We start from the raw sequence: 13,901 nt of genomic DNA on the forward strand, positions 1-13,901 counted from the left end.
GGAGGCTTTGGTCTTTCGGAAGTATCATTTTCCAAAGCCCCTAGGGGCATGTTGAGATTTTCAGTAGGACGTGAGCACTTAGGTGCTTCTGAAAATGTTGCTCCAAATGTTCAAATGTTGCAATTGTTTCTTGGAGCGAGAGGGGGAACTCATGACACGTAGGACGTTGAGTCTCATTCCAAACTGTGTCCTCAGGACCTGTGCAGTTTCTCAAGCTGCTATTGCTCAAACTGCTTCACTGTTCTCTCTGTCTTTAGCCTCTCAGCTCCAGTCTCCCTAGTGTATCTCTTTCCTTACATTTGAATGTATTTTTGTGCCTTCAGTTGCTTTTCTAGACTCTGCTTTGTGCTTCTCCACTGCCACATCTTAAGCTTCAGGTAGCTCTGGGGTCCCTGCATTGCAAGTTCCCTGTCTTTCCTCCTTCAGGCCTATTTCTTTTGAGATTTCCTAAGCAATCTCCTCCCAACTTGATCTTCTCCATGCTTCATCTGCTGTTCCAGGGATTGCATTGCTCAGAGTTAGAACAGAGATTCCTGGAAGCTAACTCCATGCCTTGGCTGTGTGAGAGTGAAGGTAATACAGGTTGAAGCTCTCTGGTGTGGCACTCTCGGCTCCGGCAAAATCTGCGGTTTTGGGGGGAATGGCAGCCTGTACCCCCTTTGGGTGTATCTTGGAGTTAATTTCACTGTCACATGCCACTCTCCCACAGCCGTGATAACTGGGAAATATACAAGTGATGAGATCTTGAAGCTGGCTTTAGTCATGTGGAATAGTATTTTACTCATTGACTAGTCATATTGAAGTCAATGGAATATACTTAGAATAAGGACTATTGTGCGGGACTTGGCAGAATTGGTACTGTGGATATTAGGATCATGATGTTAGATGAAGTTGAACACAGGGAATTACTAAGTCATAAACAGGTTTGGAAGGAGGAAATTTTTATTGATAAAAGTAGGCAAACAGAGATCAGATCCACTGTACACAAGAAATGGTGGAAAAACATTTACATTCATAATAAGGGGAATTTACAAACAGGCATAGTCAGAAAAATACATCTTCCCATTGTATCAGAGGTTGATTAAAAGATGTGTATTTTGTATATATGAGCATGTGACATTGAGAATTTGTGTGAGAGAAAATACTTTTAACTTCTGGAATTTGAACATCTACTGTCATTAAATAACCATTGCCTGCCACCATTCATTGAAAACCCTCCATAATTTACAGAATATGAGAAAATTGAAATAAATAAAAAAAACAAAGTTAAAACCTCACTTTCACACGATTATTAACCTTTAAGAAAACAGAAAAAAAACATATTTAAAATTAAACACATAGGCTGTGTCTACACTGGCATCCCTTCCAGAAAAGGGATGCTAATGTAGCACATCGGAATAGCAAAATCCGCGGGGGATATTTGAAGTAGGAATAAGAGATCCTCCGGAAAAGGGCTTATTTTCCGGAGAATCACGTCTAGACTGGCTCTTTTCTCCGGCTTATCTCCAAGCCGGAAAAAAGCGGCAGCCATGTTAATGCAAATACCGAGGGGGATATTTAAATCCCCGTGGATGTTGCTATTCCGATGTGCTACATTAGCATCCCTTTTCCGGAAGGGATGCCAGTGTAGACACAGCCATATAGCCTCTGTCACATATTATAAAAAATTGAATGAAATCCTGGCAACCCTAGCAATGCATATCGCAAAGAATAGTTCTTTCATTAAAACTGACCTGCCAGAAAAAACGTATTAATGTCACTAGAAGAGAGGAAAGTATAAGAAGTTTTAAAATAGCATACAAAAAATTCAGTTCCCTTAAGAAAATAAAAACAACTATTGAATATAATATACTTGAATATATTTTTTATAGATACGTGTCATTAAAATCATGATACATGAATTTATTGACTATACATTTTGACTGAAGTCTTCCTTTCTCAGTTGTTTCCACAATTACAGCTCAGGCTTCAAGAACTGAATACTTCAGAGTGAACTTCACCATTACAAACCTCGAGTATGCTTCAGACATGGAAACTCCTCATTCTACCACATTCAATGCTACTGCGAAAGCCGTGGTCTCTTTGGTAAGTGTGATGGGCTCCCAGCCTCCCTCGGCCCTTTGAGGTTAGCTGGGTCTCTCGGCAGTACGGCAGACTAACGACATCCTCTCTTTGCCAGCTCAACCCAATCGCTGGAAACAGCAGCATCGGCCCAGCTCATCTCACATGCGAAGTGACGGGATTTAGGTAAGGATGCAATGGCCAAGATGCCCACTGTAGCCAAAGTCCGTTTGCTGTCATACTCTTTGGCAATGGACAGTCGTCAGCAAATCATTCAAACACGTGATTAAATCCGGCGTTGCTTCTTCTATTGCAGAGCGGAGAGAGCCGGGAATGACACGGGCGTGGATGCCATCTGCAGCTACAGGCGCGACCTCCTCCCGTCCCCGTTTGACAGAGTGAGGGTTTACCGTGAAATCAGCAACATGACAAATGGCATCACCATCCTGGGCCCCTACACCCTGGACAAGGACAGCCTCTACGTCAATGGTAAGCCGCTGATTTCTGTCCCAGTTCTATGGCATTCTTTGCACCGGAGCAACAAGAGAGACATGCTCTGTGCTAGAGACGTTAGAGATCAGAGTGATAGAGCAACAAAGAGTCCCAGGCCTGGAATAAGCGGACCACAGAAAGTCTGTGGCTGTGCTCTGCACTGCCGCTTTTCATGAACGCTCCTCACTTCCGTGTGTCCCTTTTGCCCTCCGGCCTGTCCCGTTGCCCTCTAATCATTTTGCCTTCTCCTTGCAGGTTACAACGAAGCGCCGGCTCTGCCAAGTGAGTATAGTTTAGAATGCTGCTTCCTGAAAAAACTGGAAGCTTATTACCTTGAAAATGTAGTAGGGGATGGGAGGTGGATCGTGCCTGTCTCCAACTGTTCCTCTGTCCACACTGGAATGGAATTGGCCCTCTAAGGAGAACTGTCCGCATTTCCCTTTGGGGAAAACCACAAATCTCTTTGCTATTTGCTAAACCTGCACCCGTGGAAGTAGAGAGGCGTTTCCGTAGGTCCATAGAGGGGAGTTCATTGACTTTTCCGTTTGTTATTTCATTGTTTTCAGCTCTTTTGCCATCTACAACCCCCACTCCAGCCATTGAGCGTTTCACAGTGAACTTCACCATTACCAACCTCAAGTATGCTTCAGACATGGGAACTCCTCATTCTACCACATTCAACGCTACTGCGAAAGCCGTGGTCTCTTTGGTAAGTGTGATGGGCTCCCAGCCTCCCTCGGACCTTTTGGGTTAGCTGGGTCTCTCGGCAGTACGGCAGACTAACGACATCCTCTCTTTGCCAGCTCAACCCAATCGCTGGAAACAGCAGCATCGGCCCAGCTCATCTCACATGCGAAGTGACGGGTTTTAGGTAAGGATGCAATGGCCAAGATGCCCGCTGTAGCCAAGGTCCGTTTGCTGTCATTCTCTTTGGCAGAGGATAGTCTTCAGCAAATCATTCAAACAGGTGATTAGTTCCGGCGTTGCTTCTTCTATTGCAGAGCGGAGAGAGCCGGGAATGACACGGGCGTGGATGCCATCTGCAGCTACAGGCGCGACCTCCTCCCGTCCCCGTTTGACAGAGTGAGGGTTTACCGTGAAATCAGCAACATGACAAATGGCATCACCATCCTGGGCCCCTACACCCTGGACAAGGACAGCCTCTACGTCAATGGTAAGCCGCTGATTTCTGTCCCAGTTCTATGGCATTCTTTGCACCGGAGCAACAAGAGAGACATACCCTGTGCTAGAGACGTTAGAGATCAGAGTGATAGAGCAACAAAGAGTCCCAGGCCTGGAATAAGCGGCCACAGAAGGTCTCTGGCTGTGCTCTGCACTGCTGCTTTTCATGGACGCTCCTCACTTCCGTGTGTCCCTTTTGCCCTCCGGCCGGTCCCGTTGCCCTCTAATCATTTTGCCTTCTCCTTGCAGGTTACAACGAAGCGCCGGCTCTGCCAAGTGAGTATAGTTTAGAATGCTGCTTCCTGAAAAAATTGGAAACTTATTACCTTGAAAATGTAGTAGGTGACGGGAGGTGGATCGTGCCTGTCTCCAACTGTTCCTCTGTCCACACTGGAATGGAATTGGCCCTCTAAGGAGAACTGTCCGTAGTTCCCTTTGGGGAAAACCACAAATCTCTTTGCTATTTGCTCAACCTGCACCCGTGGAAGTAGAGAGGCATTTCCGTAGGTCCATAGAGGGGAGTTCATTGACCGTTCCTTTTGTTGTTTCATTGTTTTCAGCTCTTTTGCCATCTACAACCCCCACTCCAGCCATTGAGCGTTTCACAGTGAACTTCACCATTACCAACCTCGAGTATGCTTCAGACATGGGAACTCCTCATTCTACCACATTCAACGCTACTGCGAAAGCCGTGGTCTCTTTGGTAAGTGTGATGGGCTCCCAGCCTCCCTCGGCCCTTTGGGGTTAGCTGGGTCTCTCGGCAGTACGGCAGACTAACGACATCCTCTCTTTGCCAGCTCAACCCAATCGCTGGAAACAGCAGCATCGGCCCAGCTCATCTCACATGTGAAGTGACGGGTTTTAGGTAAGGATGCAATGGCCAAGATGCCCGCTGTAGCCAAGGTCCGTTTGCTGTCATTCTCTTTGGCAGAGGATAGTCTTCAGCAAATCATTCAAACAGGTGATTAGTTCCGGCGTTGCTTCTTCTATTGCAGAGCGGAGAGAGCCGGGAATGACACGGGCGTGGATGCCATCTGCAGCTACAGGCGCGACCTCCTCCCGTCCCCGTTTGACAGAGTGAGGGTTTACCGTGAAATCAGCAACATGACAAATGGCATCACCATCTTGGGCCCCTACACCCTGGACAAGGACAGCCTCTACGTCAATGGTAAGCCGCTGATTTCTGTCCCAGTTCTATGGCATTCTTTGCACCGGAGCAACAAGAGAGACATACCCTGTGCTAGAGACGTTAGAGATCAGAGTGATAGAGCAACAAAGAGTCCCAGGCCTGGAATAAGCGGCCACAGAAGGTCTCTGGCTGTGCTCTGCACTGCTGCTTTTCATGGACGCTCCTCACTTCCGTGTGTCCCTTTTGCCCTCCGGCCGGTCCCGTTGCCCTCTAATCATTTTGCCTTCTCCTTGCAGGTTACAACGAAGCGCCGGCTCTGCCAAGTGAGTATAGTTTAGAATGCTGCTTCCTGAAAAAATTGGAAACTTATTACCTTGAAAATGTAGTAGGTGACGGGAGGTGGATCGTGCCTGTCTCCAACTGTTCCTCTGTCCACACTGGAATGGAATTGGCCCTCTAAGGAGAACTGTCCGTAGTTCCCTTTGGGGAAAACCACAAATCTCTTTGCTATTTGCTCAACCTGCACCCGTGGAAGTAGAGAGGCATTTCCGTAGGTCCATAGAGGGGAGTTCATTGACCGTTCCTTTTGTTGTTTCATTGTTTTCAGCTCTTTTGCCATCTACAACCCCCACTCCAGCCATTGAGCGTTTCACAGTGAACTTCACCATTACCAACCTCGAGTATGCTTCAGACATGGGAACTCCTCATTCTACCACATTCAACGCTACTGCGAAAGCCGTGGTCTCTTTGGTAAGTGTGATGGGCTCCCAGCCTCCCTCGGCCCTTTGGGGTTAGCTGGGTCTCTCGGCAGTACGGCAGACTAACGACATCCTCTCTTTGCCAGCTCAACCCAATCGCTGGAAACAGCAGCATCGGCCCAGCTCATCTCACATGCGAAGTGACGGGTTTTAGGTAAGGATGCAATGGCCAAGATGCCCGCTGTAGCCAAGGTCCGTTTGCTGTCATTCTCTTTGGCAGAGGATAGTCTTCAGCAAATCATTCAAACAGGTGATTAGTTCCGGCGTTGCTTCTTCTATTGCAGAGCGGAGAGAGCCGGGAATGACACGGGCGTGGATGCCATCTGCAGCTACAGGCGCGACCTCCTCCCGTCCCCGTTTGACAGAGTGAGGGTTTACCGTGAAATCAGCAACATGACAAATGGCATCACCATCCTGGGCCCCTACACCCTGGACAAGGACAGCCTCTACGTCAATGGTAAGCCGCTGATTTCTGTCCCAGTTCTATGGCATTCTTTGCACCGGAGCAACAAGAGAGACATACCCTGTGCTAGAGACGTTAGAGATCAGAGTGATAGAGCAACAAAGAGTCCCAGGCCTGGAATAAGCGGCCACAGAAGGTCTCTGGCTGTGCTCTGCACTGCTGCTTTTCATGGACGCTCCTCACTTCCGTGTGTCCCTTTTGCCCTCCGGCCGGTCCCGTTGCCCTCTAATCATTTTGCCTTCTCCTTGCAGGTTACAACGAAGCGCCGGCTCTGCCAAGTGAGTATAGTTTAGAATGCTGCTTCCTGAAAAAATTGGAAACTTATTACCTTGAAAATGTAGTAGGTGACGGGAGGTGGATCGTGCCTGTCTCCAACTGTTCCTCTGTCCACACTGGAATGGAATTGGCCCTCTAAGGAGAACTGTCCGTAGTTCCCTTTGGGGAAAACCACAAATCTCTTTGCTATTTGCTCAACCTGCACCCGTGGAAGTAGAGGCATTTCCGTAGGTCCATAGAGGGGAGTTCATTGACCGTTCCTTTTGTTGTTTCATTGTTTTCAGCTCTTTTGCCATCTACAACCCCCACTCCAGCCATTGAGCGTTTCACAGTGAACTTCACCATTACCAACCTCGAGTATGCTTCAGACATGGGAACTCCTCATTCTACCACATTCAACGCTACTGCGAAAGCCGTGGTCTCTTTGGTAAGTGTGATGGGCTCCCAGCCTCCCTCGGCCCTTTGGGGTTAGCTGGGTCTCTCGGCAGTACGGCAGACTAACGACATCCTCTCTTTGCCAGCTCAACCCAATCGCTGGAAACAGCAGCATCGGCCCAGCTCATCTCACATGCGAAGTGATGGGTTTTAGGTAAGGATGCAATGGCCAAGATGCCCGCTGTAGCCAAGGTCCGTTTGCTGTCATTCTCTTTGGCAGAGGATAGTCTTCAGCAAATCATTCAAACAGGTGATTAGTTCCGGCGTTGCTTCTTTTATTGCAGAGCGGAGAGAGCCGGGAATGACACGGGCGTGGATGCCATCTGCAGCTACAGGCGCGACCTCCTCCCGTCCCCGTTTGACAGAGTGAGGGTTTACCGTGAAATCAGCAACATGACAAATGGCATCACCATCCTGGGCCCCTACACCCTGGACAAGGACAGCCTCTACGTCAATGGTAAGCCGCTGATTTCTGTCCCAGTTCTATGGCATTCTTTGCACCGGAGCAACAAGAGAGACATACCCTGTGCTAGAGACGTTAGAGATCAGAGTGATAGAGCAACAAAGAGTCCCAGGCCTGGAATAAGCGGCCACAGAAGGTCTCTGGCTGTGCTCTGCACTGCTGCTTTTCATGGACGCTCCTCACTTCCGTGTGTCCCTTTTGCCCTCCGGCCGGTCCCGTTGCCCTCTAATCATTTTGCCTTCTCCTTGCAGGTTACAACGAAGCGCCGGCTCTGCCAAGTGAGTATAGTTTAGAATGCTGCTTCCTGAAAAAATTGGAAACTTATTACCTTGAAAATGTAGTAGGTGACGGGAGGTGGATCGTGCCTGTCTCCAACTGTTCCTCTGTCCACACTGGAATGGAATTGGCCCTCTAAGGAGAACTGTCCGTAGTTCCCTTTGGGGAAAACCACAAATCTCTTTGCTATTTGCTCAACCTGCACCCGTGGAAGTAGAGAGGCTTTTAGGTAGGTCCATAGAGGGGAGTTCATTGACCTTTTCTTTTGTCGTTTCATTGTTTTCAGCTCTTTTGCCATCTACAACCCCCTCTCCAGCCATTGAGCGTTTCACAGTGAACTTCACCATTACCAACCTCAAGTATGCTTCAGACATGGGAACTCCTCATTCTACCACATTCAACGCTACTGCGAAAGCCGTGGTCTCTTTGGTAAGTGTGATGGGCTCCCAGCCTCCCTCAGCCCTTTGGGGTTAGCTGGGTCTCTCGGCAGTACGGCAGACTAACGACATCCTCTCTTTGCCAGCTCAACCCAATCGCTGGAAACAGCAGCATCGGCCAAGCTCATCTCACATGCGAAGTGACGGGTTTTAGGTAAGGATGCAATGGCCAAGATGCCCGCTGTAGCCAAGGTCTGTTTGCTGTCATTCTCTTTGGCAGAGGATAGTCTTCAGCAAATCATTCAAACAGGTGATTAATTCCGGCGTTGCTTCTTCTATTGCAGAGCGGAGAGAGCCGGGAATGACACGGGCGTGGATGCCATCTGCAGCTACAGGCGCGACCTCCTCCCGTCCCCGTTTGACAGAGTGAGGGTTTACCGTGAAATCAGCAACATGACAAATGGCATCACCATCCTGGGCCCCTACACCCTGGACAAGGACAGCCTCTACGTCAATGGTAAGCCGCTGATTTCTGTCCCAGTTCTATGGCATTCTTTGCACCGGAGCAACAAGAGAGACATACCCTGTGCTAGAGACGTTAGAGATCAGAGTGATAGAGCAACAAAGAGTCCCAGGCCTGGAATAAGCGGCCACAGAAGGTCTCCGGCTGTGCTCTGCACTGCTGCTTTTCATGGACGCTCCTCGCTTCCGTGTGTCCCTTTTGCCCTCCGGCCGGTCCCGTTGCCCTCTAATCATTTTGCCTTCTCCTTGCAGGTTACAACGAAGCGCCGGCTCTGCCAAGTGAGTATAGTCTAGAATGCTGCTTCCTGAAAAAATTGGAAACTTATTACCTTGAAAATGTAGTAGGTGACGGGAGGTGGATCGTGCCTGTCTCCAACTGTTCCTCTGTCCACACTGGAATGGAATTGGCCCTCTAAGGAGAACTGTCCGTAGTTCCCTTTGGGGAAAACCACAAATCTCTTTGCTATTTGCTCAACCTGCACCCGTGGAAGTAGAGAGGCATTTCCGTAGGTCCATAGAGGGGAGTTCATTGACCGTTCCTTTTGTTGTTTCATTGTTTTCAGCTCTTTTGCCATCTACAACCCCCACTCCAGCCATTGAGCGTTTCACAGTGAACTTCACCATTACCAACCTCGAGTATGCTTCAGACATGGGAACTCCTCATTCTACCACATTCAACGCTACTGCGAAAGCCGTGGTCTCTTTGGTAAGTGTGATGGGCTCCCAGCCTCCCTCGGCCCTTTGGGGTTAGCTGGGTCTCTCGGCAGTACGGCAGACTAACGACATCCTCTCTTTGCCAGCTCAACCCAATCGCTGGAAACAGCAGCATCGGCCCAGCTCATCTCACATGCGAAGTGATGGGTTTTAGGTAAGGATGCAATGGCCAAGATGCCCGCTGTAGCCAAGGTCCGTTTGCTGTCATTCTCTTTGGCAGAGGACAGTCTTCAGCAAATCATTCAAACAGGTGATTAGTTCCGGCGTTGCTTCTTCTATTGCAGAGCGGAGAGAGCCGGGAATGACACGGGCGTGGATGCCATCTGCAGCTACAGGCGCGACCTCCTCCCGTCCCCGTTTGACAGAGTGAGGGTTTACCGTGAAATCAGCAACATGACAAATGGCATCACCATCCTGGGCCCCTACACCCTGGACAAGGACAGCCTCTACGTCAATGGTAAGCCGCTGATTTCTGTCCCAGTTCTATGGCATTCTTTGCACCGGAGCAACAAGAGAGACATACCCTGTGCTAGAGACGTTAGAGATCAGAGTGATAGAGCAACAAAGAGTCCCAGGCCTGGAATAAGCGGCCACAGAAGGTCTCTGGCTGTGCTCTGCACTGCTGCTTTTCATGGACGCTCCTCACTTCCGTGTGTCCCTTTTGCCCTCCGGCCGGTCCCGTTGCCCTCTAATCATTTTGCCTTCTCCTTGCAGGTTACAACGAAGCGCCGGCTCTGCCAAGTGAGTATAGTTTAGAATGCTGCTTCCTGAAAAAATTGGAAACTTATTACCTTGAAAATGTAGTAGGTGACGGGAGGTGGATCGTGCCTGTCTCCAACTGTTCCTCTGTCCACACTGGAATGGAATTGGCCCTCTAAGGAGAACTGTCCGTAGTTCCCTTTGGGGAAAACCACAAATCTCTTTGCTATTTGCTCAACCTGCACCCGTGGAAGTAGAGGCATTTCCGTAGGTCCATAGAGGGGAGTTCATTGACCGTTCCTTTTGTTGTTTCATTGTTTTCAGCTCTTTTGCCATCTACAACCCCCACTCCAGCCATTGAGCGTTTCACAGTGAACTTCACCATTACCAACCTCGAGTATGCTTCAGACATGGGAACTCCTCATTCTACCACATTCAACGCTACTGCGAAAGCCGTGGTCTCTTTGGTAAGTGTGATGGGCTCCCAGCCTCCCTCGGCCCTTTGGGGTTAGCTGGGTCTCTCGGCAGTACGGCAGACTAACGACATCCTCTCTTTGCCAGCTCAACCCAATCGCTGGAAACAGCAGCATCGGCCCAGCTCATCTCACATGCGAAGTGACGGGTTTTAGGTAAGGATGCAATGGCCAAGATGCCCGCTGTAGCCAAGGTCCGTTTGCTGTCATTCTCTTTGGCAGAGGATAGTCTTCAGCAAATCATTCAAACAGGTGATTAATTCCGGCGTTGCTTCTTCTATTGCAGAGCGGAGAGAGCCGGGAATGACACGGGCGTGGATGCCATCTGCAGCTACAGGCGCGACCTCCTCCCGTCCCCGTTTGACAGAGTGAGGGTTTACCGTGAAATCAGCAACATGACAAATGGCATCACCATCTTGGGCCCCTACACCCTGGACAAGGACAGCCTCTACGTCAATGGTAAGCCGCTGATTTCTGTCCCAGTTCTATGGCATTCTTTGCACCGGAGCAACAAGAGAGACATACCCTGTGCTAGAGACGTTAGAGATCAGAGTGATAGAGCAACAAAGAGTCCCAGGCCTGGAATAAGCGGCCACAGAAGGTCTCTGGCTGTGCTCTGCACTGCTGCTTTTCATGGACGCTCCTCACTTCCGTGTGTCCCTTTTGCCCTCCGGCCGGTCCCGTTGCCCTCTAATCATTTTGCCTTCTCCTTGCAGGTTACAACGAAGCGCCGGCTCTGCCAAGTGAGTATAGTTTAGAATGCTGCTTCCTGAAAAAATTGGAAACTTATTACCTTGAAAATGTAGTAGGTGACGGGAGGTGGATCGTGCCTGTCTCCAACTGTTCCTCTGTCCACACTGGAATGGAATTGGCCCTCTAAGGAGAACTGTCCGTAGTTCCCTTTGGGGAAAACCACAAATCTCTTTGCTATTTGCTCAACCTGCACCCGTGGAAGTAGAGAGGCATTTCCGTAGGTCCATAGAGGGGAGTTCATTGACCGTTCCTTTTGTTGTTTCATTGTTTTCAGCTCTTTTGCCATCTACAACCCCCACTCCAGCCATTGAGCGTTTCACAGTGAACTTCACCATTACCAACCTCGAGTATGCTTCAGACATGGGAACTCCTCATTCTACCACATTCAACGCTACTGCGAAAGCCGTGGTCTCTTTGGTAAGTGTGATGGGCTCCCAGCCTCCCTCGGCCCTTTGGGGTTAGCTGGGTCTCTCGGCAGTACGGCAGACTAACGACATCCTCTCTTTGCCAGCTCAACCCAATCGCTGGAAACAGCAGCATCGGCCCAGCTCATCTCACATGCGAAGTGACGGGTTTTAGGTAAGGATGCAATGGCCAAGATGCCCGCTGTAGCCAAGGTCCGTTTGCTGTCATTCTCTTTGGCAGAGGATAGTCTTCAGCAAATCATTCAAACAGGTGATTAGTTCCGGCGTTGCTTCTTCTATTGCAGAGCGGAGAGAGCCGGGAATGACACGGGCGTGGATGCCATCTGCAGCTACAGGCGCGACCTCCTCCCGTCCCCGTTTGACAGAGTGAGGGTTTACCGTGAAATCAGCAACATGACAAATGGCATCACCATCCTGGGCCCCTACACCCTGGACAAGGACAGCCTCTACGTCAATGGTAAGCCGCTGATTTCTGTCCCAGTTCTATGGCATTCTTTGCACCGGAGCAACAAGAGAGACATACCCTGTGCTAGAGACGTTAGAGATCAGAGTGATAGAGCAACAAAGAGTCCCAGGCCTGGAATAAGCGGCCACAGAAGGTCTCTGGCTGTGCTCTGCACTGCTGCTTTTCATGGACGCTCCTCACTTCCGTGTGTCCCTTTTGCCCTCCGGCCGGTCCCGTTGCCCTCTAATCATTTTGCCTTCTCCTTGCAGGTTACAACGAAGCGCCGGCTCTGCCAAGTGAGTATAGTTTAGAATGCTGCTTCCTGAAAAAATTGGAAACTTATTACCTTGAAAATGTAGTAGGTGACGGGAGGTGGATCGTGCCTGTCTCCAACTGTTCCTCTGTCCACACTGGAATGGAATTGGCCCTCTAAGGAGAACTGTCCGTAGTTCCCTTTGGGGAAAACCACAAATCTCTTTGCTATTTGCTCAACCTGCACCCGTGGAAGTAGAGAGGCCTTTAGGTAGGTCCATAGAGGGGAGTTCATTGACCTTTTCTTTTGTCGTTTCATTGTTTTCAGCTCTTTTGCCATCTACAACCCCCTCTCCAGCCATTGAGCGTTTCACAGTGAACTTCACCATTACCAACCTCAAGTATGCTTCAGACATGGGAACTCCTCATTCTACCACATTCAACGCTACTGCGAAAGCCGTGGTCTCTTTGGTAAGTGTGATGGGCTCCCAGCCTCCCTCAGCCCTTTGGGGTTAGCTGGGTCTCTCGGCAGTACGGCAGACTAACGACATCCTCTCTTTGCCAGCTCAACCCAATCGCTGGAAACAGCAGCATCGGCCAAGCTCATCTCACATGCGAAGTGACGGGTTTTAGGTAAGGATGCAATGGCCAAGATGCCCGCTGTAGCCAAGGTCTGTTTGCTGTCATTCTCTTTGGCAGAGGATAGTCTTCAGCAAATCATTCAAACAGGTGATTAATTCCGGCGTTGCTTCTTCTATTGCAGAGCGGAGAGAGCCGGGAATGACACGGGCGTGGATGCCATCTGCAGCTACAGGCGCGACCTCCTCCCGTCCCCGTTTGACAGAGTGAGGGTTTACCGTGAAATCAGCAACATGACAAATGGCATCACCATCCTGGGCCCCTACACCCTGGACAAGGACAGCCTCTACGTCAATGGTAAGCCGCTGATTTCTGTCCCAGTTCTATGGCATTCTTTGCACCGGAGCAACAAGAGAGACATACCCTGTGCTAGAGACGTTAGAGATCAGAGTGATAGAGCAACAAAGAGTCCCAGGCCTGGAATAAGCGGCCACAGAAGGTCTCTGGCTGTGCTCTGCACTGCTGCTTTTCATGGACGCTCCTCACTTCCGTGTGTCCCTTTTGCCCTCCGGCCGGTCCCGTTGCCCTCTAATCATTTTGCCTTCTCCTTGCAGGTTACAACGAAGCGCCGGCTCTGCCAAGTGAGTATAGTTTAGAATGCTGCTTCCTGAAAAAATTGGAAACTTATTACCTTGAAAATGTAGTAGGTGACGGGAGGTGGATCGTGCCTGTCTCCAACTGTTCCTCTGTCCACACTGGAATGGAATTGGCCCTCTAAGGAGAACTGTCCGTAGTTCCCTTTGGGGAAAACCACAAATCTCTTTGCTATTTGCTCAACCTGCACCCGTGGAAGTAGAGAGGCATTTCCGTAGGTCCATAGAGGGGAGTTCATTGACCGTTCCTTTTGTTGTTTCATTGTTTTCAGCTCTTTTGCCATCTACAACCCCCACTCCAGCCATTGAGCGTTTCACAGTGAACTTCACCATTACCAACCTCGAGTATGCTTCAGACATGGGAACTCCTCATTCTACCACATTCAACGCTACTGCGAAAGCCGTGGTCTCTTTGGTAAGTGTGATGGGCTCCCAGCCTCCCTCGGCCCTTTGGGGTTAGCTGGGTCTCTCGGC

General features: G+C 49.7%; 1 protein-coding gene across 1 annotated transcript in view; it reads left to right on the forward strand.

The window, feature by feature from the left end:
- The window catches only part of MUC16 (mucin 16, cell surface associated), a 114,997-nt gene that overhangs the window by 58,498 nt on the left and 42,598 nt on the right, over positions 1-13,901 (forward strand). The window contains exons 11-48 of the mRNA XM_089774914.1: positions 1,943-2,089; positions 3,120-3,262; positions 3,357-3,424; positions 3,555-3,727; positions 3,985-4,011; positions 4,296-4,438; positions 4,533-4,600; positions 4,731-4,903; positions 5,161-5,187; positions 5,472-5,614; positions 5,709-5,776; positions 5,907-6,079; positions 6,337-6,363; positions 6,646-6,788; positions 6,883-6,950; positions 7,081-7,253; positions 7,511-7,537; positions 7,606-7,964; positions 8,059-8,126; positions 8,257-8,429; positions 8,687-8,713; positions 8,998-9,140; positions 9,235-9,302; positions 9,433-9,605; positions 9,863-9,889; positions 10,172-10,314; positions 10,409-10,476; positions 10,607-10,779; positions 11,037-11,063; positions 11,348-11,490; positions 11,585-11,652; positions 11,783-11,955; positions 12,213-12,239; positions 12,524-12,666; positions 12,761-12,828; positions 12,959-13,131; positions 13,389-13,415; positions 13,700-13,842. Of these exons, the coding sequence (XP_089631040.1) occupies positions 1,943-2,089; positions 3,120-3,262; positions 3,357-3,424; positions 3,555-3,727; positions 3,985-4,011; positions 4,296-4,438; positions 4,533-4,600; positions 4,731-4,903; positions 5,161-5,187; positions 5,472-5,614; positions 5,709-5,776; positions 5,907-6,079; positions 6,337-6,363; positions 6,646-6,788; positions 6,883-6,950; positions 7,081-7,253; positions 7,511-7,537; positions 7,606-7,964; positions 8,059-8,126; positions 8,257-8,429; positions 8,687-8,713; positions 8,998-9,140; positions 9,235-9,302; positions 9,433-9,605; positions 9,863-9,889; positions 10,172-10,314; positions 10,409-10,476; positions 10,607-10,779; positions 11,037-11,063; positions 11,348-11,490; positions 11,585-11,652; positions 11,783-11,955; positions 12,213-12,239; positions 12,524-12,666; positions 12,761-12,828; positions 12,959-13,131; positions 13,389-13,415; positions 13,700-13,842 (4,205 nt within the window). The remainder of the gene's footprint in view (positions 1-1,942; positions 2,090-3,119; positions 3,263-3,356; positions 3,425-3,554; positions 3,728-3,984; positions 4,012-4,295; positions 4,439-4,532; positions 4,601-4,730; positions 4,904-5,160; positions 5,188-5,471; positions 5,615-5,708; positions 5,777-5,906; positions 6,080-6,336; positions 6,364-6,645; positions 6,789-6,882; positions 6,951-7,080; positions 7,254-7,510; positions 7,538-7,605; positions 7,965-8,058; positions 8,127-8,256; positions 8,430-8,686; positions 8,714-8,997; positions 9,141-9,234; positions 9,303-9,432; positions 9,606-9,862; positions 9,890-10,171; positions 10,315-10,408; positions 10,477-10,606; positions 10,780-11,036; positions 11,064-11,347; positions 11,491-11,584; positions 11,653-11,782; positions 11,956-12,212; positions 12,240-12,523; positions 12,667-12,760; positions 12,829-12,958; positions 13,132-13,388; positions 13,416-13,699; positions 13,843-13,901) is intronic.

Source organism: Pelodiscus sinensis, chromosome 32 (assembly GCF_052426305.1).
Source record: "Pelodiscus sinensis isolate ZL-2025 chromosome 32, ASM5242630v1, whole genome shotgun sequence".
NCBI classification, from domain to species: domain Eukaryota; kingdom Metazoa; phylum Chordata; order Testudines; family Trionychidae; genus Pelodiscus; species Pelodiscus sinensis.